The following is a 25,277-nucleotide window of genomic DNA, read 5'->3' as shown; positions in this document are numbered from 1 at the left end:
AGGTAGAGTAGGGTAGGACAGTGAGTCAGTAGCTAGTAGAACTGGAAGGTTGGAGGTAGAGTAGGGTAGGACAGTGAGTCAGTAGCTAGTAGAACTGGAAGGTTGGAGGTAGGGTAGGACAGGGAGTCAGTAGCAGACAGTACTGGAAGGTTGGAGGTAGAGTAGGGTAGGACAGTGAGTCAGTAGCTAGTAGAACTGGAAGGTTGGAGGTAGAGTAGGGTAGGACAGTGAGTCAGTAGCTAGTAGAACTGGAAGGTTGGAGGTAGAGTAGGGTAGGACAGTGAGTCAGTAGCTAGTAGAACTGGTAGGTTGGAGGTAGAGTAGGGTAGGACAGTGAGTCAGTAGCTAGTAGAACTGGAAGGTTGGAGGTAGAGTAGGGTAGGACAGTGAGTCAGTAGCTAGTAGAACTGGAAGGTTGGAGGTAGGGTAGGACAGGGAGTCAGTAGCAGACAGTACTGGAAGGTTGGAGGTAGGGTAGGACAGTGAGTCAGTAGCTAGTAGAACTGGAAGGTTGGAGGTAGAGTAGGACAGTGAGTCAGTAGCTAGTAGAACTGGAAGGTTGGAGGTAGAGTAGGGTAGGACAGTGAGTCAGTAGCTAGTAGAACTGGAAGGTTGGAGGTAGAGTAGGTTAGGACAGTGAGTCAGTAGCTAGTAGAACTGGAAGGTTGGAGGTAGGGTAGGACAGTGAGTCAGTAGCTAGTAGAACTAGAAGGTTGGAGGTAGAGTAGGGTAGGACAGTGAGTCAGTAGCTAGTAGAACTGGAAGGTTGGAGGTAGAGTAGGGTAGGACAGTGAGTCAGTAGCTAGTAGAACTGGAAGGTTGGAGGTAGGGTAGGACAGTGAGTCAGTAGCTAGTAGAACTAGAAGGTTGGAGGTAGAGTAGGGTAGGACAGTGAGTCAGTAGCTAGTAGAACTGGAAGGTTGGAGGTAGGGTAGGACAGTGAGTCAGTAGCTAGTAGAACTGGAAGGTTGGAGGTAGGTTAGGACAGTGAGTCAGTAGCTAGTAGAACTGGTAGGTTGGAGGTAGGGTAGGACAGTGAGTCAGTAGCTAGTAGTACTGGTAGGTTGGAGGTAGAGTAGGACAGTGAGTCAGTAGCTAGTAGAACTGGTAGGTTGGAGGTAGGGTAGGACAGTGAGTCAGTAGCTAGTAGAACTGGAAGGTTGGAGGTAGGTTAGGACAGTGAGTCAGTAGCTAGTAGAACTGGTAGGTTGGAGGTAGGGTAGGACAGTGAGTCAGTAGCTAGTAGAACTGGAAGGTTGGAGGTAGAGTAGGACAGTGAGTCAGTAGCTAGTAGAACTGGAAGGTTGGAGGTAGGGTAGGACAGTGAGTCAGTAGCAGACAGAACTGGAAGGTTGGAGGTAGGGTAGGACAATGAGTCAGTAGCAGACAGAACTGGAAGGTTGGAGGTAGGGCAGGACAGTGAGTCAGTAGCAGACAGAACTGGAAGGTTGGAGGTAGGGTAGGACATTGAGTCAGTAGCTAGTAGAACTGGAAGGTTGGAGTAGGGTAGGGTAGGACAGTGAGTCAGTAGCTAGTAGAACTGGAATGTTGGAGGTAGGGTAGGACAGTGAGTCAGTAGCTGACAGTGGCCAGACTACAGTGGCACACTAGTTGTCTGGTTAGTCAGAGAAGGATAGGATATGACTACTTACCTCCGACTGTAGATTGTGGTCAGAGTTCGTCTGGGAGGGTAGGGAAGGATATGTTAGAATAGGATAAGGGTGGGGTTGGATAGGGTGGGGTTGGATAGGGTGGGGTAGGATAGAATAAGGTGGGGTAGGATAGGATAAGGTGGGGTGGGGTGGGGTAGGATAAGGTGGGGTAGGATAGGATAGGATAGGATAATGTGGGGTAGGATGAGGGTGGGGTAGTATAGGATAGGGTGGGGTAGGATAGGATAAGGTGGGATAGGATAGGATAAGGTGGGGTAGGATCGGGTGGGGTAGGATAGGATAAGGTGGGATAGGATAGGATAAGGTGGGGTAGGATCGGGTGGGGTAGGATGAGGTGGGGTGGGGTAGGATAAGGTGGGATAGGATAGGATAAGGTGGGGTAGAATCGGGTGGGGTAGGATAGGGTAAGGTGGGGTAGGATCGGATAGGGTGGGGTGGGGTAGGTTCGGGTGGGGTAAGATAGGATAAGGTGGGGTAGGATCGGGTGGGGTAGGATCGGATAGGGTGGGGTAGATTTGGGTGGGGTAGAATAGGATAAGGTGGGGTAGGTTAGGGTGGGGTAGGATCAGATAGGGTGGGGTAGGATAGGATAAGGTGGGGTAGGTTAGGGTGGGGTAGGATAGGATAAGGTGGGGTAGGTTAGGGTAGGATCAGATAGGGTGGGTTAGGTTCGGGTGGGGTAGGATCGGATCGGATAGGGTGGGTTAGGGTGGGGTAGGATAGGATAAGGTGGGGGTAGGACTACTCACCTCTGAGTGTAGCTTGTGGTCAGAGTTGTTATGGGATCCTGGATCAGAAGGCAGCAGGCTGTACCATGTCTCTCTATCCTGGGCTCGGAGGGAGAAGCCTTCAAACCTCACCTCAGAGGCAAACTGTTAGACAGCACAGGAGAGAAATCAATAGGACAGCATCGTTAGTGAACTCAAACTGGGTTTCCATTTTAGAAAAGAGATTTCCCAAGACAGCCTGTTCTCACTGTAATCAATACCTAAGACATTTAAAAACAAAAAAATAATATTTTGGAGAGCAGCAAAAATGGCCCCTGCCTTTATCACATTGGTTGAGCGATTAGTGCTTTTTGAGGTCGGTTCAGTTTCATTACAAAAACAAAAACAACAAAAAAAACAAAAAAAATTCAATTTAGTTTATTTTGTTAAACATGCACTACCCAATCTGTGGGTTGAAGCTGGAACACAGAATAAAACTATTCATAAAAATCCCATGACTGCCCATTAATGATTCACATTACTTTAATATTATATTTCAGTCGTCTATAATACATTTGCTTTTTTTGATGACAATAATTTCATTCCGTCACCATCTCATCTCTATAGAGCCTTTGCTGCCTGACAAAATCCATATTTTATTAGTTCTTTTAAGTAAATAAGGCATACTTGTATGACTGCTGAAAACCAACTATCAATCACTTAAGATCATGTATTTTCAGATAGAGATTCCTTTGAAGCAACTGCCCTCTATCCCTCTCAATCGCACGTTCTTCTGTATCTTCTCTTCCACTCCACGTCTTGCACCACACAGACCGGACAAGTAGGCGAGCAATGGATTATGGTCAATGTAGTTAATTACCATGTTTTCTGTGCTAAATCATGTAGAATATTGGCCTGTTGGAAACTACAACTCCCTACTACATCGCACAGTTGGTCTTGATCAAATGTATCTCTAGAGAAACTGCGCATTGATCTCACCAAAAATAAAAAAAATAATTAAAATGGAATTAAAATAATTAAAATTGTATTTTTATTAAGCAGTTGTGTCCTTGAGCTGTTGACTAATAATGTTCTGTATTCTGTCGTTGAGCTGTTCTTGTCTAATAATGTTCTGTATTATGTCATGTTTCATGTTCTGTGTTGGACCCCAGGAAGAGTAGCTGCTGCTTTTGCAACAACCAATGGGGATCCTGATAAAATACCAAAAATATTGGTCCAATCAGTTGTTTAAAAACCAAAAAACAAGATAAATTTCATTACAAAACACATAACCTATTAGCTATACAATTATCCCCTACACATTACCTCACGCTAACTCCACCAGGATTAAAAACTATCATTTAATACAGACAGAGGGATCTGTTATACAATTAGCCACTACACATTACCTCACGTTAACTCCACCAGGATTAAAAACTATCATTTAATACAGACAGAGGGATCTGTTATACAATTAGCCACTACACATTACCTCACGTTAACTCCACCAGGATTAAAAACTATCATTTAATACAGACAGAGGGATCTGTTATACAATTAGCCACTACACATTACCTCACGTTAACTCCACCAGGATTAAAAACTATCATTTAATACAGACAGAGGGATCTGTTATACAATTAGCCACTACACATTACCTCACGTTAACTCCACCAGGATTAAAAACTATCATTTAATACAGACAGAGGGATCTGTTATACAATTATCCACTACACATTACCTCACGTTAACTCCACCAGGATTAAAAACTATCATTTAATACAGACAGAGGGATCTGTTATACAATTAGCCACTACACATTACCTCACGTTAACTCCACCAGGATTAAAAACTATCATTTAATACAGACAGAGGGATCTGTTATACAATTAGCCACTACACATTACCTCACGTTAACTCCACCAGGATTAAAAACTATCATTTAATACAGACAGAGGGATCTGTTATATAATTAGCCACTACACATTACCTCACGTTAACTCTACCAGGATTAAAAACTATCATTTAATACAGACAGAGGGATCTGTTATACAATTAGCCACTACACATTACCTCACGTTAACTCCACCAGGATTAAAAACTATCATTTAATACAGACAGAGGAATCTGTTATACAATTAGCCACTACACATTACCTCACATTAACTCCACCAGGATTAAAAACTATCATTTAATACAGACAGAGGGATCTGTTATACAATTAGCCACTACACATTACCTCACGTTAACTCCACCAGGATTAAAAACTATCATTTAATACAGACAGAGGGATCTGTTATACAATTAGCCACTACACATTACCTCACGTTAACTCCACCAGGATTAAAAACTATCATTTAATACAGACAGAGGGATCTGTTATACAATTAGCCACTACACATTACCTCACGTTAACTCCACCAGGATTAAAAACTATCATTTAATACAGACAGAGGGATCTGTTATACAATTAGCCACTACACATTACCTCACGTTAACTCCACCAGGATTAAAAACTATCATTTAATACAGACAGAGGGATCTGTTATACAATTAGCCACTACACATTACCTCACGTTAACTCCACCAGGATTAAAAACTATCATTTAATACAGACAGAGGGATCTGTTATACAATTAGCCACTACACATTACCTCACATTAACTCCACCAGGATTAAAAACTATCATTTAATACAGACAGAGGGATCTGTTATACAATTAGCCACTACACATTACCTCACATTAACTCCACCAGGATTAAAAACTATAATTTAATACAGACAGAGGGATCTGTTATACAATTAGCCACTACACATTACCTCACATTAACTCCACCAGGATTAAAAACTATCATTTAATACAGACAGAGGGATCTGTTATACAATTAGCCACTACACATTACCTCACATTAACTCCACCAGGATTAAAAACTATCATTTAATACAGACAGAGGGATCTGTTATACAATTAGCCACTACACATTACCTCACATTAACTCCACCAGGATTAAAAACTATCATTTAATACAGACAGAGGGATCTGTTATACAATTAGCCACTACACATTACCTCACATTAACTCCACCAGGATTAAAAACTATAATTTAATACAGACAGAGGGATCTGTTATACAATTAGCCACTACACATTACCTCACATTAACTCCACCAGGATTAAAAACTATCATTTAATACAGACAGAGGGATCTGTTATACAATTAGCCACTACACATTACCTCACATTAACTCCACCAGGATTAAAAACTATCATTTAATACAGACAGAGGGATCTGTTATACAATTAGCTACTACACATTACCTCACGTTAACTCCACCAGGATTAAAAACTATCATTTAATACAGACAGAGGGATCTGTTATACAATTAGCCACTACACATTACCTCACGTTAACTCCACCAGGATTAAAAACTATCATTTAATACAGACAGAGGGATCTGTTATACAATTAGCCACTACACATTACCTCACATTAACTCCACCAGGATTAAAAACTATCATTTAATACAGACAGAGGGATCTGTTATACAATTAGCCACTACACATTACCTCACATTAACTCCACCAGGATTAAAAACTATCATTTAATACAGACAGAGGGATCTGTTATACAATTAGCCACTACACATTACCTCACATTAACTCCACCAGGATTAAAAACTATCATTTAATACAGACAGAGGGATCTGTTATACAATTAGCCACTACACATTACCTCACATTAACTCCACCAGGATTAAAAACTATCATTTAATACAGACAGAGGGATCTGTTAGCAGAAAAACTATTTTATTAACAAAAAGGTAAACCAATACATTTGCTTTACACAACTTTTTGTTGTTGCAGTTTTACAGCTAATTTCCTGCAAGTCTACACATTTTGCCATGGGGGGGTGGGGAGACATTTCTTCTATTTTAAAGTACATTCTCTGCAAGTCTACACATTTTGCCATGGGGGGGGTGGGGAGACATTTCTTCCATTTTAAAGTACATTCTCTGCAAGTCTACACATTTTGCCATGGGGGGTGGGGAGACATTTCTTCCATTTTAAAGTACATTCTCTGCAAGTCTACACATTTTGCCATGGGGGGGTGGGGAGACATTTCTTCCATTTTAAAGTACATTCTCTGCAAGTCTACACATTTTGCCATGGGGGTGGGGAGACATTTCTTCCATTTTAAAGTACATTCTCTGCAAGTCTACACATTTTGCCATGGGGGGGTGGGGAGACATTTCTTCCATTTTAAAGTACATTCTCTGCAAGTCTACACATTTTGCCATGGGGGGGGGTGGGGAGACATTTCTTCCATTTTAAAGTACATTCTCTGCAAGTCTACACATTTTGCCATGGGGGGGTGGGAAGACATTTCTTCCATTTTAAAGTACATTCTCTGCAAGTCTACACATTTTGCCATGGGGGGGTGGGGAGACATTTCTTCCATTTTAAAGTACATTCTCTGCAAGTCTACACATTTTGCCATGGGGGGGTGGGGAGACATTTCTTCCATTTTAAAGTACATTCTCTGCAAGTCTACACATTTTGCCATGGGGGGGTGGGGAGACATTTCTTCCATTTTAAAGTACATTCTCTGCAAGTCTACACATTTTGCCATGACTTATGCCATGTTAACATGATTTTTGAGTGAGATTGACTTGCAAAATCAAAGGTCAGGGCCCCTGGGCACGTTGCCTAGTGGATAATTCAGCAAAGATTACTACAAGTTTAGATAACTGGCTAGACCAACTTACCAATAACAAAATGATATACCTTTCTAACTGATATGGGTTCATTGAGTGACTGTCAGTGAGTGACATAAAATTGTGTAAATTAAGAAATTGTGCACTTTGTGTATTCTAGTAATCTAACTCTCAACAATATATCGAGACTCCGACTGAGTTCCTAAAACAAAATATAATTATATGTACATACAGTGGGCTCCAAAATGACTGGCACCCTGTCTGGCAATACACAAACAATACTTCAAAAAATATAAACAATCTAATTATGGAGAGAAACTCAAAATACCAACATGTGAGTAATACTGTACTGTATTAATGTTCCAATGGAACCAACCAAAATCATTCAATTATTTAATACAAAATACATTTCACCAAAATCAAGGTTTCATAATTATTGGCACTCCTCATTTAGTACTTAGTGCCACCACCTCTGGCAAGGACAACAGCATGGTGTCTTTTCCTGTAATGTTTGACAAGGTTAAGGAACACATTTGGAGGGATTTTGGACCATTCCTCTATGTAGATCCTTTCAAGATCCTTCACATTCTTGGGTTTGCACTTATCAACTGCCCTCTTCCACTCAGACCACAGGTTTTGGATTAGATTGAGGTCTGGCGACTGAGATGACCATGGCAGAACATTGATTTTGTTGTCACAGAACCATTTCCGTGTGGATCTTGAGGTATGTTTTGGGTCATTGTCTTGTTAGAAAGTCCACATACGGCCAAGTCCCAGCCTTCTAGCATTGGCAACCAGATTGTCAGCCACAATTGCCTGGTACTTGGTGGAATTCATTATGCCATCAGTCTTAACCAGTGCCCCTTGACCTCTGGAATTAAAACAGCCCCAAAACATCACTGACCCACCACCATATATCACCGTGGGTATGAGGTGACTCTCCTTGTATGCATCTCTGTTTCACCGTGGGTATGAGGTGACTCTCCTTGTATGGATCTCTGTTTCACCGTGGGTATGAGCTGCCTCTCCTTGTATCCATCTCTGTTTCACCGTGGGTATGAGGTGTCTCTCCTCGTATGCATCTCTGTTTCACCGTGGGTATGAGGTGACTCTCCTTGTATGGATCTCTGTTTCACCGTGGGTATGAGCTGCCTCTCCTTGTATCCATCTCTGTTTCACCGTGGGTATGAGGTGTCTCTCCTCGTATGCATCTCTGTTTCACCGTGGGTATGAGGTGACTCTCCTTGTATCCATCTCTGTTTCACCGTGGGTATGAGGTGCCTCTCCTTGTATCCATCTCTGTTTCACCGTGGGTATGAGGTACCTCTCCTTGTATCCATCTCTGTTTCACCGTGGGTATGAGGTGTCTCTCCTTCTATGCATCTCTGTTTCACCGTGGGTATGAGGTGACTCTCCTTGTATGCATTTCTGTTTCACCGTGGGTATGAGGTGTCTCTCCTTCTATGCATCTCTGTTTCACCGTGGGTATGAGGTGACTCTCCTTGTATCCATCTCTGTTTCACCGTGGGTATGAGGTGACTCTCCTTGTATCCATCTCTGTTTCACCGTGGGTATGAGGTGACTCTCCTTGTATCCATCTCTGTTTCACCGTGGGTATGAGGTGACTCTCCTTGTATCCATCTCTGTTTCACCGTGGGTATGAGGTGACTCTCCTTGTATCCATCTCTGTTTCACCGTGGGTATGAGGTGACTCTCCTTGTATGCATCTCTGTTTCACCGTGGATATGAGGTGACTCTCCTTGTATGCATCTCTGTTTCACCGTGGGTATGAGGTGACTCTCCTTGTATGCATCTCTGTTTCACTGTGGGTATGAGGTGTCTCTCCTTGTATGCATCTCTGTTTCACCGTGGGTATGAGGTGCCTCTCCTTGTATCCATTTCTGTTTCACCGTGGGTATGAGGTGCCTCTCCTTGCATCCATCTCTGTTTCACCGTGGGTATGAGGTGTCTCTCCTTGTATGCATCTCTGTTTCACCGTGGGTATGAGGTGCCTCTCCTTGTATCCATCTCTGTTTCACCGTGGGTATGAGGTTCCTCTCCTTGCATCCATCTCTGTTTCACCGTGGGTATGAGGTGCCTCTCCTTGTATGCATCTCTGTTTCACCGTGGGTATGAGGTGACTCTCATTGTATCCATCTCTGTTTCACCATGGGTATGAGGTGCCTCTCCTTGTATCTCTGTTTCACCGTGGGTATGAGGTGCCTCTCCTTGTATCCATCTCTGTTTCACCGTGGGTATGAGGTGCCTCTCCTTGTATCCATCTCTGTTTCACCGTGGGTATGAGGTGCCTCTCCTTGTATCTCTGTTTCACCGTGGGTATGAGGTGCCTCTCCTTGTATCCATCTCTGTTTCACCGTGGGTATGAGGTGCCTCTCCTTGTATCTCTGTTTCACCGTGGGTATGAGGTGCCTCTCCTTGTATCCATCTCTGTTTCACCGTGGATATGAGGTGACTCTCCTTGTATGCATCTCTGTTTCACCGTGGGTATGAGGTGACTCTCCTTGTATGCATCTCTGTTTCACCGTGGGTATGAGGTGTCTCTCCTTGTATGCATCTCTGTTTCACCGTGGGTATGAGGTGCCTCTCCTTGTATCCATCTCTGTTTCACCGTGGGTATGAGGTGCCTCTCCTTGTATCCATCTCTGTTTCACCGTGGGTATGAGGTTCCTCTCCTTGCATCCATCTCTGTTTCACCGTGGGTATGAGGTGCCTCTCCTTGCATCCATCTCTGTTTCACCGTGGGTATGAGGTGCCTCTCCTTGTATGCATCTCTGTTTCACCGTGGGTATGAGGTGACTCTCATTGTATCCATCTCTGTTTCACCGTGGGTATGAGGTGCCTCTCCTTGTATCTCTGTTTCACCGTGGGTATGAGGTGCCTCTCCTTGTATCCATCTCTGTTTCACCGTGGGTATGAGGTGCCTCTCCTTGTATCTCTGTTTCACCGTGGGTATGAGGTGCCTCTCCTTGTATCTCTGTTTCACCGTGGGTATGAGGTGCCTCTCCTTGTATCTCTGTTTCACCGTGGGTATGAGGTGCCTCTCCTTGTATCTCTGTTTCACCGTGGGTATGAGGTGCCTCTCCTTGTATGTATCTCTGTTTCACCGTGGGTATGAGGTACCTCTCCTTGTATCTCTGTTTCACCGTGGGTATGAGGTGCCTCTCCTTGTATCTCTGTTTCACCGTGGGTATGAGGTGCCTCTCCTTGTATCTCTGTTTCACCGTGGGTATGAGGTACCTCTCCTTGTATCTCTGTTTCACCGTGGGTATGAGGTACCTCTCCTTGTATGTATCTCTGTTTCACCGTGGGTATGAGGTGCCTCTCCTTGTATCTCTGTTTCACCGTGGGTATGAGGTACCTCTCCTTGTATCTCTGTTTCACCGTGGGTATGAGGTACCTCTCCTTGTATCTCTGTTTCACCGTGGGTATGAGGTACCTCTCCTTGTATGTATCTCTGTTTCACCGTGGGTATGAGGTGCCTCTCCTTGTATCTCTGTTTCACCGTGGGTATGAGGTACCTCTCCTTGTATCTCTGTTTCACCGTGGGTATGAGGTGCCTCTCCTTGTATCCATCTCTGTTTCACCGTGGGTATGAGGTTCCTCTCCTTGCATCCATCTCTGTTTCACCGTGGGTATGAGGTGCCTCTCCTTGTATGCATCTCTGTTTCACCGTGGGTATGAGGTGACTCTCATTGTATCCATCTCTGTTTCACCGTGGGTATGAGGTGCCTCTCCTTGTATCTCTGTTTCACCGTGGGTATGAGGTGCCTCTCCTTGTATCCATCTCTGTTTCACCGTGGGTATGAGGTGCCTCTCCTTGCATCCATCTCTGTTTCACCGTGGGTATGAGGTGCCTCTCCTTGTATGCATCTCTGTTTCACCGTGGGTATGAGGTGACTCTCATTGTATCCATCTCTGTTTCACCGTGGGTATGAGGTGCCTCTCCTTGTATCTCTGTTTCACCGTGGGTATGAGGTGCCTCTCCTTGTATCCATCTCTGTTTCACCGTGGGTATGAGGTGCCTCTCCTTGTATCTCTGTTTCACCGTGGGTATGAGGTGCCTCTCCTTGTATCTCTGTTTCACCGTGGGTATGAGGTGCCTCTCCTTGTATCTCTGTTTCACCGTGGGTATGAGGTGCCTCTCCTTGTATCTCTGTTTCACCGTGGGTATGAGGTGCCTCTCCTTGTATGTATCTCTGTTTCACCGTGGGTATGAGGTACCTCTCCTTGTATCTCTGTTTCACCGTGGGTATGAGGTGCCTCTCCTTGTATCTCTGTTTCACCGTGGGTATGAGGTGCCTCTCCTTGTATCTCTGTTTCACCGTGGGTATGAGGTACCTCTCCTTGTATCTCTGTTTCACCGTGGGTATGAGGTACCTCTCCTTGTATGTATCTCTGTTTCACCGTGGGTATGAGGTGCCTCTCCTTGTATCTCTGTTTCACCGTGGGTATGAGGTACTCTCCTTGTATCTCTGTTTCACCGTGGGTATGAGGTACCTCTCCTTGTATCTCTGTTTCACCGTGGGTATGAGGTACCTCTCCTTGTATGTATCTCTGTTTCACCGTGGGTATGAGGTGCCTCTCCTTGTATCTCTGTTTCACCGTGGGTATGAGGTACCTCTCCTTGTATCTCTGTTTCACCGTGGGTATGAGGTGCCTCTCCTTGTATCCATCTCTGTTTCACCGTGGGTATGAGGTTCCTCTCCTTGCATCCATCTCTGTTTCACCGTGGGTATGAGGTGCCTCTCCTTGTATGCATCTCTGTTTCACCGTGGGTATGAGGTGACTCTCATTGTATCCATCTCTGTTTCACCGTGGGTATGAGGTGCCTCTCCTTGTATCTCTGTTTCACCGTGGGTATGAGGTGCCTCTCCTTGTATCCATCTCTGTTTCACCGTGGGTATGAGGTGCCTCTCCTTGTATCCATCTCTGTTTCACCGTGGGTATGAGGTGCCTCTCCTTGTATCTCTGTTTCACCGTGGGTATGAGGTGCCTCTCCTTGTATCCATCTCTGTTTCACCGTGGGTATGAGGTGCCTCTCCTTGTATCTCTGTTTCACCGTGGGTATGAGGTGCCTCTCCTTGTATCCATCTCTGTTTCACCGTGGATATGAGGTGACTCTCCTTGTATGCATCTCTGTTTCACCGTGGGTATGAGGTGACTCTCCTTGTATGCATCTCTGTTTCACCGTGGGTATGAGGTGTCTCTCCTTGTATGCATCTCTGTTTCACCGTGGGTATGAGGTGCCTCTCCTTGTATCCATCTCTGTTTCACCGTGGGTATGAGGTGCCTCTCCTTGTATCCATCTCTGTTTCACCGTGGGTATGAGGTTCCTCTCCTTGCATCCATCTCTGTTTCACCGTGGGTATGAGGTGCCTCTCCTTGCATCCATCTCTGTTTCACCGTGGGTATGAGGTGCCTCTCCTTGTATGCATCTCTGTTTCACCGTGGGTATGAGGTGACTCTCATTGTATCCATCTCTGTTTCACCGTGGGTATGAGGTGCCTCTCCTTGTATCTCTGTTTCACCGTGGGTATGAGGTGCCTCTCCTTGTATCCATCTCTGTTTCACCGTGGGTATGAGGTGCCTCTCCTTGTATCTCTGTTTCACCGTGGGTATGAGGTGCCTCTCCTTGTATCTCTGTTTCACCGTGGGTATGAGGTGCCTCTCCTTGTATCTCTGTTTCACCGTGGGTATGAGGTGCCTCTCCTTGTATCTCTGTTTCACCGTGGGTATGAGGTGCCTCTCCTTGTATGTATCTCTGTTTCACCGTGGGTATGAGGTACCTCTCCTTGTATCTCTGTTTCACCGTGGGTATGAGGTGCCTCTCCTTGTATCTCTGTTTCACCGTGGGTATGAGGTGCCTCTCCTTGTATCTCTGTTTCACCGTGGGTATGAGGTACCTCTCCTTGTATCTCTGTTTCACCGTGGGTATGAGGTACCTCTCCTTGTATGTATCTCTGTTTCACCGTGGGTATGAGGTGCCTCTCCTTGTATCTCTGTTCACCGTGGGTATGAGGTACCTCTCCTTGTATCTCTGTTTCACCGTGGGTATGAGGTACCTCTCCTTGTATCTCTGTTTCACCGTGGGTATGAGGTACCTCTCCTTGTATGTATCTCTGTTTCACCGTGGGTATGAGGTGCCTCTCCTTGTATCTCTGTTTCACCGTGGGTATGAGGTACCTCTCCTTGTATCTCTGTTTCACCGTGGGTATGAGGTACCTCTCCTTGTATCTCTGTTTCACCGTGGGTATGAGGTACCTCTCCTTGTATCTCTGTTTCACCGTGGGTATGAGGTACCTCTCCTTGTATGGATCTCTGTTTCACCGTGGGTATGAGCTGCCTCTCCTTGTATCCATCTCTGTTTCACCGTGGGTATGAGGTGTCTCTCCTCGTATGCATCTCTGTTTCACCGTGGGTATGAGGTGACTCTCCTTGTATGGATCTCTGTTTCACCGTGGGTATGAGCTGCCTCTCCTTGTATGCATCTCTGTTTCACCGTGGGTATGAGGTGACTCTCCTTGTATCCATCTCTGTTTCACCGTGGGTATGAGGTGCCTCTCCTTGTATCCATCTCTGTTTCACCGTGGGTATGAGGTACCTCTCCTTGTATCCATCTCTGTTTCACCGTGGGTATGAGGTGTCTCTCCTTCTATGCATCTCTGTTTCACCGTGGGTATGAGGTGACTCTCCTTGTATGCATTTCTGTTTCACCGTGGGTATGAGGTGTCTCTCCTTCTATGCATCTCTGTTTCACCGTGGGTATGAGGTGACTCTCCTTGTATCCATCTCTGTTTCACCGTGGGTATGAGGTGACTCTCCTTGTATCCATCTCTGTTTCACCGTGGGTATGAGGTGACTCTCCTTGTATCCATCTCTGTTTCACCGTGGGTATGAGGTGACTCTCCTTGTATCCATCTCTGTTTCACCGTGGGTATGAGGTGACTCTCCTTGTATCCATCTCTGTTTCACCGTGGGTATGAGGTGACTCTCCTTGTATGCATCTCTGTTTCACCGTGGATATGAGGTGACTCTCCTTGTATGCATCTCTGTTTCACCGTGGGTATGAGGTGACTCTCCTTGTATGCATCTCTGTTTCACCGTGGGTATGAGGTGTCTCTCCTTGTATGCATCTCTGTTTCACCGTGGGTATGAGGTGCCTCTCCTTGTATCCATTTCTGTTTCACCGTGGGTATGAGGTGCCTCTCCTTGCATCCATCTCTGTTTCACCGTGGGTATGAGGTGTCTCTCCTTGTATGCATCTCTGTTTCACCGTGGGTATGAGGTGCCTCTCCTTGTATCCATCTCTGTTTCACCGTGGGTATGAGGTTCCTCTCCTTGCATCCATCTCTGTTTCACCGTGGGTATGAGGTGCCTCTCCTTGTATGCATCTCTGTTTCACCGTGGGTATGAGGTGACTCTCATTGTATCCATCTCTGTTTCACCGTGGGTATGAGGTGCCTCTCCTTGTATCTCTGTTTCACCGTGGGTATGAGGTGCCTCTCCTTGTATCCATCTCTGTTTCACCGTGGGTATGAGGTGCCTCTCCTTGTATCCATCTCTGTTTCACACCGTGGGTATGAGGTGCCTCTCCTTGTATCTCTGTTTCACCGTGGGTATGAGGTGCCTCTCCTTGTATCCATCTCTGTTTCACCGTGGGTATGAGGTGCCTCTCCTTGTATCTCTGTTTCACCGTGGGTATGAGGTGCCTCTCCTTGTATCCATCTCTGTTTCATCACCGTGGATATGAGGTGACTCTCCTTGTATGCATCTCTGTTTCACCGTGGGTATGAGGTGACTCTCCTTGTATGCATCTCTGTTTCACCGTGGGTATGAGGTGTCTCTCCTTGTATGCATCTCTGTTCACCGTGGGTATGAGGTGCCTCTCCTTGTATCCATCTCTGTTTCACCGTGGGTATGAGGTGCCTCTCCTTGTATCCATCTCTGTTTCACCGTGGGTATGAGGTTCCTCTCCTTGCATCCATCTCTGTTTCACCGTGGGTATGAGGTGCCTCTCCTTGCATCCATCTCTGTTTCACCGTGGGTATGAGGTGCCTCTCCTTGTATGCATCTCTGTTTCACCGTGGGTATGAGGTGACTCTCATTGTATCCATCTCTGTTTCACCGTGGGTATGAGGTGCCTCTCCTTGTATCTCTGTTTCACCGTGGGTATGAGGTGCCTCTCCTTGTATCCATCTCTGTTTCACCGTGGGTATGAGGTGCCTCTCCTTGTATCTCTGTTTCACCGTGGGTATGAGGTGCCTCTCCTTGTATCTCTGTTTCACCGTGGGTATGAGGTGCCTCTCCTTGTATCTCTGTTTCACCGTGGGTATGAGGTGCCTCTCCTTGTATCTCTGTTTCACCGTGGGTATGAGGTGCCTCTCCTTGTATGTATCTCTGTTTCACCGTGGGTATGAGGTACCTCTCCTTGTATCTCTGTTTCACCGTGGGTATGAGGTGCCTCTCCTTGTATCTCTGTTTCAACCGTGGGTATGAGGTGCCTCTCCTTGTATCTCTGTTTCACCGTGGGTATGAGGTACCTCTCCTTGTATCTCTGTTTCACCGTGGGTATGAGGTACCTCTCCTTGTATGTATCTCTGTTTCACCGTGGGTATGAGGTGCCTCTCCTTGTATCTCTGTTTCACCGTGGGTATGAGGTACCTCTCCTTGTATCTCTGTTTCACCGTGGGTATGAGGTACCTCTCCTTGTATCTCTGTTTCACCGTGGGTATGAGGTGCCTCTCCTTGTATGTATCTCTGTTTCACCGTGGGTATGAGGTGCCTCTCCTTGTATCTCTGTTTCACCGTGGGTATGAGGTACCTCTCCTTGTATCTCTGTTTCACCGTGGGTATGAGGTGCCTCTCCTTGTATCCATCTCTGTTTCACCGTGGGTATGAGGTTCCTCTCCTTGCATCCATCTCTGTTTCACCGTGGGTATGAGGTGCCTCTCCTTGTATGCATCTCTGTTTCACCGTGGGTATGAGGTGACTCTCATTGTATCCATCTCTGTTTCACCGTGGGTATGAGGTGCCTCTCCTTGTATCTCTGTTTCACCGTGGGTATGAGGTGCCTCTCCTTGTATCCATCTCTGTTTCACCGTGGGTATGAGGTGCCTCTCCTTGCATCCATCTCTGTTTCACCGTGGGTATGAGGTGCCTCTCCTTGTATGCATCTCTGTTTCACCGTGGGTATGAGGTGACTCTCATTGTATCCATCTCTGTTTCACCGTGGGTATGAGGTGCCTCTCCTTGTATCTCTGTTTCACCGTGGGTATGAGGTGCCTCTCCTTGTATCCATCTCTGTTTCACCGTGGGTATGAGGTGCCTCTCCTTGTATCTCTGTTTCACCGTGGGTATGAGGTGCCTCTCCTTGTATCTCTGTTTCACCGTGGGTATGAGGTGCCTCTCCTTGTATCTCTGTTTCACCGTGGGTATGAGGTGCCTCTCCTTGTATCTCTGTTTCACCGTGGGTATGAGGTGCCTCTCCTTGTATGTATCTCTGTTTCACCGTGGGTATGAGGTACCTCTCCTTGTATCTCTGTTTCACCGTGGGTATGAGGTGCCTCTCCTTGTATCTCTGTTTCACCGTGGGTATGAGGTGCCTCTCCTTGTATCTCTGTTTCACCGTGGGTATGAGGTACCTCTCCTTGTATCTCTGTTTCACCGTGGGTATGAGGTACCTCTCCTTGTATGTATCTCTGTTTCACCGTGGGTATGAGGTGCCTCTCCTTGTATCTCTGTTTCACCGTGGGTATGAGGTACCTCTCCTTGTATCTCTGTTTCACCGTGGGTATGAGGTACCTCTCCTTGTATCTCTGTTTCACCGTGGGTATGAGGTACCTCTCCTTGTATGTATCTCTGTTTCACCGTGGGTATGAGGTGCCTCTCCTTGTATCTCTGTTTCACCGTGGGTATGAGGTACCTCTCCTTGTATCTCTGTTTCACCGTGGGTATGAGGTGCCTCTCCTTGTATCCATCTCTGTTTCACCGTGGGTATGAGGTTCCTCTCCTTGCATCCATCTCTGTTTCACCGTGGGTATGAGGTGCCTCTCCTTGTATGCATCTCTGTTTCACCGTGGGTATGAGGTGACTCTCATTGTATCCATCTCTGTTTCACCGTGGGTATGAGGTGCCTCTCCTTGTATCTCTGTTTCACCGTGGGTATGAGGTGCCTCTCCTTGTATCCATCTCTGTTTCACCGTGGGTATGAGGTGCCTCTCCTTGTATCCATCTCTGTTTCACCGTGGGTATGAGGTGCCTCTCCTTGTATCTCTGTTTCACCGTGGGTATGAGGTGCCTCTCCTTGTATCCATCTCTGTTTCACCGTGGGTATGAGGTGCCTCTCCTTGTATCTCTGTTTCACCGTGGGTATGAGGTGCCTCTCCTTGTATCCATCTCTGTTTCACCGTGGATATGAGGTGACTCTCCTTGTATGCATCTCTGTTTCACCGTGGGTATGAGGTGACTCTCCTTGTATGCATCTCTGTTTCACCGTGGGTATGAGGTGTCTCTCCTTGTATGCATCTCTGTTTCACCGTGGGTATGAGGTGCCTCTCCTTGTATCCATCTCTGTTTCACCGTGGGTATGAGGTGCCTCTCCTTGTATCCATCTCTGTTTCACCGTGGGTATGAGGTTCCTCTCCTTGCATCCATCTCTGTTTCACCGTGGGTATGAGGTGCCTCTCCTTGCATCCATCTCTGTTTCACCGTGGGTATGAGGTGCCTCTCCTTGTATGCATCTCTGTTTCACCGTGGGTATGAGGTGACTCTCATTGTATCCATCTCTGTTTCACCGTGGGTATGAGGTGCCTCTCCTTGTATCTCTGTTTCACCGTGGGTATGAGGTGCCTCTCCTTGTATCCATCTCTGTTTCACCGTGGGTATGAGGTGCCTCTCCTTGTATCTCTGTTTCACCGTGGGTATGAGGTGCCTCTCCTTGTATCTCTGTTTCACCGTGGGTATGAGGTGCCTCTCCTTGTATCTCTGTTTCACCGTGGGTATGAGGTGCCTCTCCTTGTATCTCTGTTTCACCGTGGGTATGAGGTGCCTCTCCTTGTATGTATCTCTGTTTCACCGTGGGTATGAGGTACCTCTCCTTGTATCTCTGTTTCACCGTGGGTATGAGGTGCCTCTCCTTGTATCTCTGTTTCACCGTGGGTATGAGGTACCTCTCCTTGTATCTCTGTTTCACCGTGGGTATGAGGTACCTCTCCTTGTATGTATCTCTGTTTCACCGTGGGTATGAGGTGCCTCTCCTTGTATCTCTGTTTCACCGTGGGTATGAGGTACCTCTCCTTGTATCTCTGTTTCACCGTGGGTATGAGGTACCTCTCCTTGTATCTCTGTTTCACCGTGGGTATGAGGTACCTCTCCTTGTATGTATCTCTGTTTCACCGTGGGTATGAGGTGCCTCTCCTTGTATCTCTGTTTCACCGTGGGTATGAGGTACCTCTCCTTGTATCTCTGTTTCACCGTGGGTATGAGGTACCTCTCCTTGTATCTCTGTTTCACCGTGGGTATGAGGTACCTCTCCTTGTATCTCTGTTTCACCGTGGGTATGAGGTACCTCTCCTTGTATCTCTGTTTCACCGTGGGTATGAGGTGCCTCTCCTTGTATCTCTGTTTCACCGTGGGTATGAGGTGCCTCTCCTTGTATCTCTGTTTCACCGTGGGTATGAGGTACCTCTCCTTGTATCTCTGTTTCACCGTGGGTATGAGGTACCTCTCCTTGTATCTCTGTTTCACCGTGGGTATGAGGTGCCTCTCCTTGTATCTCTGTTTCACCGTGGGTATGAGGTGCCTCTCCTTGTATCTCTGTTTCACCGTGGGTATGAGGTGCCTCTCCTTGTATCTCTGTTTCACCGTGGGTATGAGGTGCCTCTCCTTGTATCTCTGTTTCACCGTGGGTATGAGGTACCTCTCCTTGTATCCATCTCTGTTTCACCGTGGGTATGAGGTACCTCTCCTTGTATCTCTGTTTCACCGTGGGTATGAGGTACCTCTCCTTGTATCCATCTCTGTTTCACCGTGGGTATGAGGTACCTCTCCTTGTATCTCTGTTTCACCGTGGGTATGAGGTGCCTCTCCTTGTATCTCTGTTTCACCGTGGGTATGAGGTACCTCTCCTTGTATCTCTGTTTCACCGTGGGTATGAGGTGCCTCTCCTTGTATCTCTGTTTCACCGTGGGTATGAGGTACCTCTCCTTGTATCTCTGTTTCACTGTGGGTATGAGGTACCTCTCCTTGTATCTCTGTTTCACTGTGGGTATGAGGTGCCTCTCCTTGTATCTCTGTTTCACTGTGGGTATGAGGTACCTCTCCTTGTATCTCTGTTTCACTGTGGGTATGAGGTACCTCTCCTTGTATCCATCTCTGTTTCACCGTGGGTATGAGGTACCTCTCCTTGTATCTCTGTTTCACCGTGGGTATGAGGTGCCTCTCCTTGTATCCATCTCTGTTTCACCGTGGGTATGAGATGCCTCTCCTTGTATCCATCTCTGTTTCACCGTGGGTATGAGGTGCCTCTCCTTGTATCCATCTCTGTTTCACCGTGGGTATGAGATGCCTCTCCTTGTATCCATCTCTGTTTCACCGTGGGTATGAGGTGCCTCTCCTTGTATCCATCTCTGTTTCACCGTGGGTATGAGGTGCCTCTCCTTGTATCCATCTCTGTTTCACCGTGGGTATGAGATGCCTCTCCTTGTATCCATCTCTGTTTCACCGTGGGTATGAGGTACCTCTCCTTGTATCCATCTCTGTTTCGATGCCAAACATGCCGATGCTGTATCTGACGTTCCATTTTAGTCTCCTCTGACCAGAGCACCTTCTTCCAGTCATAATTTAAATGACGTTTGGCAAAGTCTAAGCGCTTGCGTCTATGTCTTGGGGTCATGTGATTTTTTGTTTTGTTTTTATTAATTAGGGAAAAAATGACCACGGTCCAGACCTCAGTGTCCTCAGACGTAGCTACGGCCCTGTCAACGTCCTATGGAAAACCATAATTGCATTGTAACAGTGACAGCTGAGCTGATGTGTTCTGGAGAATGAAGGGGAAAAGGCAACTCTAGAGAGGAAGTTGTATTGTAAAGGTACAGATGTAAAATATGTGATCTTGACTTGGCAAAAATACACTCTAATGAAAAGAACATTAATTCACAACACGTCTATCAACTCTCATTGATTACAAGCAGTACCAAGACGACGGATCTACAATCAATAACGGCTGAGTCATAAGAGACTGGGGTTTGGGTTCAGGGCCAGGCACAGCAGGTTCTCATGCCCCCCCTGTGTGCCAGTCAGTGGGCTGGGTGAAGAGGTGAGTAACCCTGGCAGTGGTCCAGCGTGCCAGCTAGGGGGCTCTGGATTTGCAGTGACCCTTAACCCCTGTCTCCAGGCCGAGAAAGGCCTCCAGACAGAAGAGCCCTTCATTACAGCCCTAGGCTTGGCACACACTGAGCACCCTGACCCCTATACATTCTCCTAGGGCAGCATAATCTACAGTGCATTCAGAAAGCATTCAGGCCACTTCCTTTTTTTCACATTGTGTTACATTACAGCCTATGCCTCCTCAGGAGATTGAAAATATTAGGCATGGGTCCTCAGATCCTCGAAAGGTTCGAAAGCTGCACCATCGAGAGCAACTGGTTGCATCACTGCTTGGTATGGCAACTGCTCAGCCTCCGACCACAAGGCACTACAAAGGGTAGTGCATATGGCCCAGTACATCACTGGGGCCAAGCTTCCTGCCACCCAGAACCTCTATACCAGGCGGTGTCAGAGGAAGGCCCTAAAAATGGTCAAAGACTCCAGCCACCCTAGTCATGGACTGTTCTCTCTGCTACCACACGGCAAGCGGTACCGGAGCACCAAATCTAGGTCCAAGAGGCTTCTAAACAGCATGGTGGCAGCATCAGGCTGTGGGGATGTTTTTCAGCAGCAGGGACTGGGAGACTAGGCAGGATTAAGGGAAAGATGAACGGAGCAAAGTACAGAGAGATCCTTGAGGAAAACCTGCTCCAGATCGCTCAGCACCTGACTGGGACGAATGTTCACCTTCCAACAGGACAATGACTCTATGTAAACAGCCAAGACAATGCAGGAGTGGCTTCTGGAAAAATCTCTGAATGTCCTTGAGTGGCCCAGCTAGAGCCCGGACTTGAACCCGATCAAACATCACTAGAGAGACCTGAAAATAGCTGTGCAGTGACGTTCCCCATCCAACCTGACAGAGTTTGAGAGGATCTGCAGAGAAGAATGGGAGAAAATCCCCAAATGCAGGTGTGCCAAGATTGTAGCGTCATACCCAAGAAGACGCAAGGCTGTAATCACTGCCAAAGGGTGCTTCAACAAAGTACTGAGTAAAATATCTGAATATTTATCTAAATGTGATATTTCAGTTATTTTATTGTTAAAAAATTTGCTAAACAATTTAAACCTGTTTTTGCTTTGTCATTGTGGGGTTTTGTGTGTAGATAGAGGGGGGGGTGGGACACACACACACACACACACACACCTTAATCCATTTTAGAACAAGGCTGTAACGTAACAAAATGTGGAAAAGGTCAATACCTTCGGAATGCACTGTACATCATATTGTAATAGATCAAATACACCCACTTTCCTTTCACACTGCTGATGTACTAACAAACACCCCCTAGTGGTCAAGTATATAGATACAACAGTCAAAACACTTGTAAAAACCATTCTGACTGACTAAATAATCTTACCTTTTTCTCTCTGATGAGAACACCTCCTCTCCATAACTCCCTCTCATCAATACAGGTCATGATGCTACTGGGATGTACTACTCTGGCTGACAGGTTAGAGGCTGGCTCCTGCCACCTGGAGGAACAAGTAAGGAAGGATAGACATCTGTGTATTTAGCCATTCAACAAGTCTATGCTGCCCTCTAGTGGTAAAATGGAGATCACACAGGTACAACTGTTGGGAGGATTCCAGTGTCAAGTGGGCTCGTCATTTAGTATAATAGTTCTTTGTCCTTACCCAGCGTGGTGTTCAGTCACTATGGTCATCTTGGCTGTGTGCCATGTCTGCATGTGTTTCAACGAGCCAATCACAGGGAGGAAGTCCTTCAGCTTAGGAGCTTCTTCAGCAAAACCCAGAAATATCACATCTAACAGAGCCTTTCCTGGGGGAGAAACAGAGTCAACCATAAAACACCTAGTAAACTGACACAAATATTACATCTAGGAGGAACAGAGTCAGCCATAAAACAGCTAGTAAACTGACACAAATATCACATCTAGGAGAAACAGAGTCAACCATAAAACACCTAGTAAACTGACAAATATTACATCTAGGAGAAACAGAGTCAGCCATAAAACACCTAGTAAACTGACACAAATATTACATCTAGGAGAAACAGAGGGGAACAGAGTCAGCCATAAAACACCTAGTAAACTGACACAAATATTACATCTAGGAGAAACAGAGTCAGCCATAAAACACCTAGTAAACTGACACAAATATTACATCTAGGAGAAACAGAGTCAGCCATAAAACACCTAGTAAACTGACACAAATATCAGATCTAGCAGAGCTTTTCCTGGGAGAGAAAGAGAGGGGAACAGAGTCAGCTATAAAACACAACACAAGCCACGGCATGTAGGAAATATAGAGAACTCCTGGATAAGATACATGAATATAGAGGAATCTTTCTCGGTCTGGCCAAATGAACCAAGGTGAACGGAGTGAGTTACCTGGAGGGGGAAGCTGGTCTGATAACAGGTGTAATCCCTCTGCTGCCTCTTCATATAACCTGCAGTCATTACAAATCAGAACTTTATTCATACAACTATTCATTTATTCAGCCCTGACAGGGCCCTACCTTTCAATGCAGCCAGGAAATGTGATATTCAGAAGTTCTAGAACATCTCAGAGGAAATAAGGTCAACTTTGTATGTTTGCTTCCACACTGCAGAAGTAGTATTATAGAAGAGCACAGAGCTGGGATGTGCAACAGAATTAAAACAGGGCTCTATGCTGACATGTTTCACAAGGAGCACTAAAATAAAATATTTGAGAAAGAGTGTTTTAATGATAAGAAATTACTAGACATTTTTGGGGTGTTCTATGCTAAATCAAGCACAATGTACCCTCAAATATTTGAGTCACTTAGGCGAGACAAAAATGTTCTGCTGGCCGTTTAAGGGTGGGAGGTTGCCGTGGTAACGGTGAAACTCGCATGTCTGACTTGAGTCCGAATCTCCAGGTCACTTCGCACTTGTACATTTTACTCGCACATGTGCTCATACTTGACTTTTGCCGTTCGGCCACACATCTATTTTTAGTTGTCAATGTAAGTCTAATGGTGGCACTGTAGAGCCCTGTGAACATCACTCATACTGTGTCTGCTGTGGGTCAGGCTGGTCAGTCTTCTCCTCCTGCTCATCCAGAGCACTGAGACAGGCCTCCATAGTGCTGGGGCTTTCCTCCTGCTCATCGTTCTTCTGACAACTACCCAGCTCCTCCCACTCTGTACTGCAGAACTACAACCAGAAACAGGAAGGATGGCAGTCAGTCAATGTGGTCAATAGGTGATGACAGTCAGCCAATAGGTGATGACAGTCAGCCAATAGGTGATGACAGTCAGCCAACAGGTGATGACAGTCAGCCAACAGGTGATGACAGTCAGCCAACAGGTGATGACAGTCAGCCAACAGGTGATGACAGTCAGCCAACAGGTGATGACAGTCAGCCAACAGGTGATGACAGTCAGCCAATGTGGTGAATAGGTTTGAGGACCCCCCCCCAAAGAAACAGAAGACTGTGATGAATGTGTCATGTATAACTGATGAAATGGTTGGATGTTGTGTTCAACAGTAGAAGCTGCTTGCAGAGCAGGACATAGGCAGACATCTCCACATCTCCATTAACACAGCAGACATCTCCACATCTCCATAAACACAAAGCAGGACATAGGCAGACATCTCCACATCTCCATAAACACAAAGCAGACATCTCCACATCTCCATAAACACAAAGCAGACATCTCCACATCTCCATAAACACAAAGCAGACATCTCCACATCTCCATAAACACAAAGCAGACATCTCCACATCTCCATAAACACAAAGCAGACATCTCCACATCTCCATAAACACAAAGCAGACATCTCCACATCTCCACAAACACAAAGCAGGACATAGGCAGACATCTCCATAAACACAAAGCAGACATCTCCACATCTCCACAAACACAAAGCAGACATCTCCACATCTCCACAAACACAAAGCAGACATCTCCACATCTCCACAAACACAAAGCAGACATCTCTACATCTCCATAAACACAAAGCAGGACAGAGTCGGGTCAGAACGACATCCCTGATTAATACAAGTCATTCCTTGACATGACACTTACCTGAGATGTCCCATGGCATGTCTGGACAGCAAAATACCACCCCTGTGAGGCTGGACCACCACTCAGAGAGCAGGCTTAGGAGGCAGATGAGAAAGATGACGGAATCACATTTAGCAAATGTTACTTAACCCCTTACAATATTTAAAAGCAGGTAGACATATTGCAATCGTTTCTGCAAGCAAGACACCTGACACACACAAACAATGCATTGGCTTACCTGGAAACAGAGAAACCCTCCGTTTTGAATTACAACTGGCGATGCTCCCCATTTTATCATAGATCTGTTTGGCAGCCTCCAATGCTTTAAAATAAACGATTACAATAATTCAAGAAGTTATGACTTACATTTACAAGAACACCACCATTGCTCATAGTATGTTTATCATTCTTTCTACTATAGATGGCTCTGCTGCTTCCGACTACAGTAGGGAACAACACGAAATCCGAGTCCGCTACAAAGCTATGGTTAACGTACCCTTCGCGCATTTATCCTCTTCTTGGTTAAAAGAAACAACTAGCACGTACCGATCCATTCCTCTGAATACTCTACCTTCAGTGTTCAGTATAAATGTAAATAAAAAGTTGTGTGGACTTTTTTTCGTATTATCAAATTCATTTCCGCGCGCTCTCACTCTGGTGAAACGGAAGTTGTCATCTAGAGTTCTGGTGACGTCAAGGCGCGACTTCAAAATACAATCGGCCGGAAAATACATGTTTAATGACCATGAGCGATATTATCAAAACCCTTTTTTTTGGCATATTCTTTGATGGTTTTCTC

General features: G+C 46.0%; 1 protein-coding gene across 1 annotated transcript; it reads right to left on the bottom strand.

Moving 5' to 3' along the window:
* Positions 1 to 1,652: 1,652 nt before the first annotated feature.
* Positions 1,653 to 25,140, bottom strand: LOC116373415 (mdm2-binding protein; the record flags this gene model as incomplete). Its single annotated transcript, XM_031821985.1, has 9 exons — positions 24,975 to 25,140; positions 24,717 to 24,800; positions 24,500 to 24,573; positions 23,482 to 23,624; positions 22,836 to 22,894; positions 22,120 to 22,264; positions 21,843 to 21,957; positions 2,423 to 2,545; positions 1,653 to 1,682 (listed from the first exon to the last, which is right to left on the bottom strand). Coding segments are annotated over exons 1-9 (831 nt in total), but the record flags the coding sequence as incomplete, so codon positions are not given.
* Between the last annotated feature and the right edge of the window lie 137 nt (positions 25,141 to 25,277).

Source organism: Oncorhynchus kisutch, unplaced genomic scaffold (genome assembly GCF_002021735.2).
Source record: "Oncorhynchus kisutch isolate 150728-3 unplaced genomic scaffold, Okis_V2 scaffold4042, whole genome shotgun sequence".
NCBI lineage: Eukaryota > Metazoa > Chordata > Actinopteri > Salmoniformes > Salmonidae > Oncorhynchus > Oncorhynchus kisutch.
The sequence above is the reverse complement of the archived record's forward strand: the minus strand, read 5'-3'. Positions and strand labels throughout refer to the sequence as shown.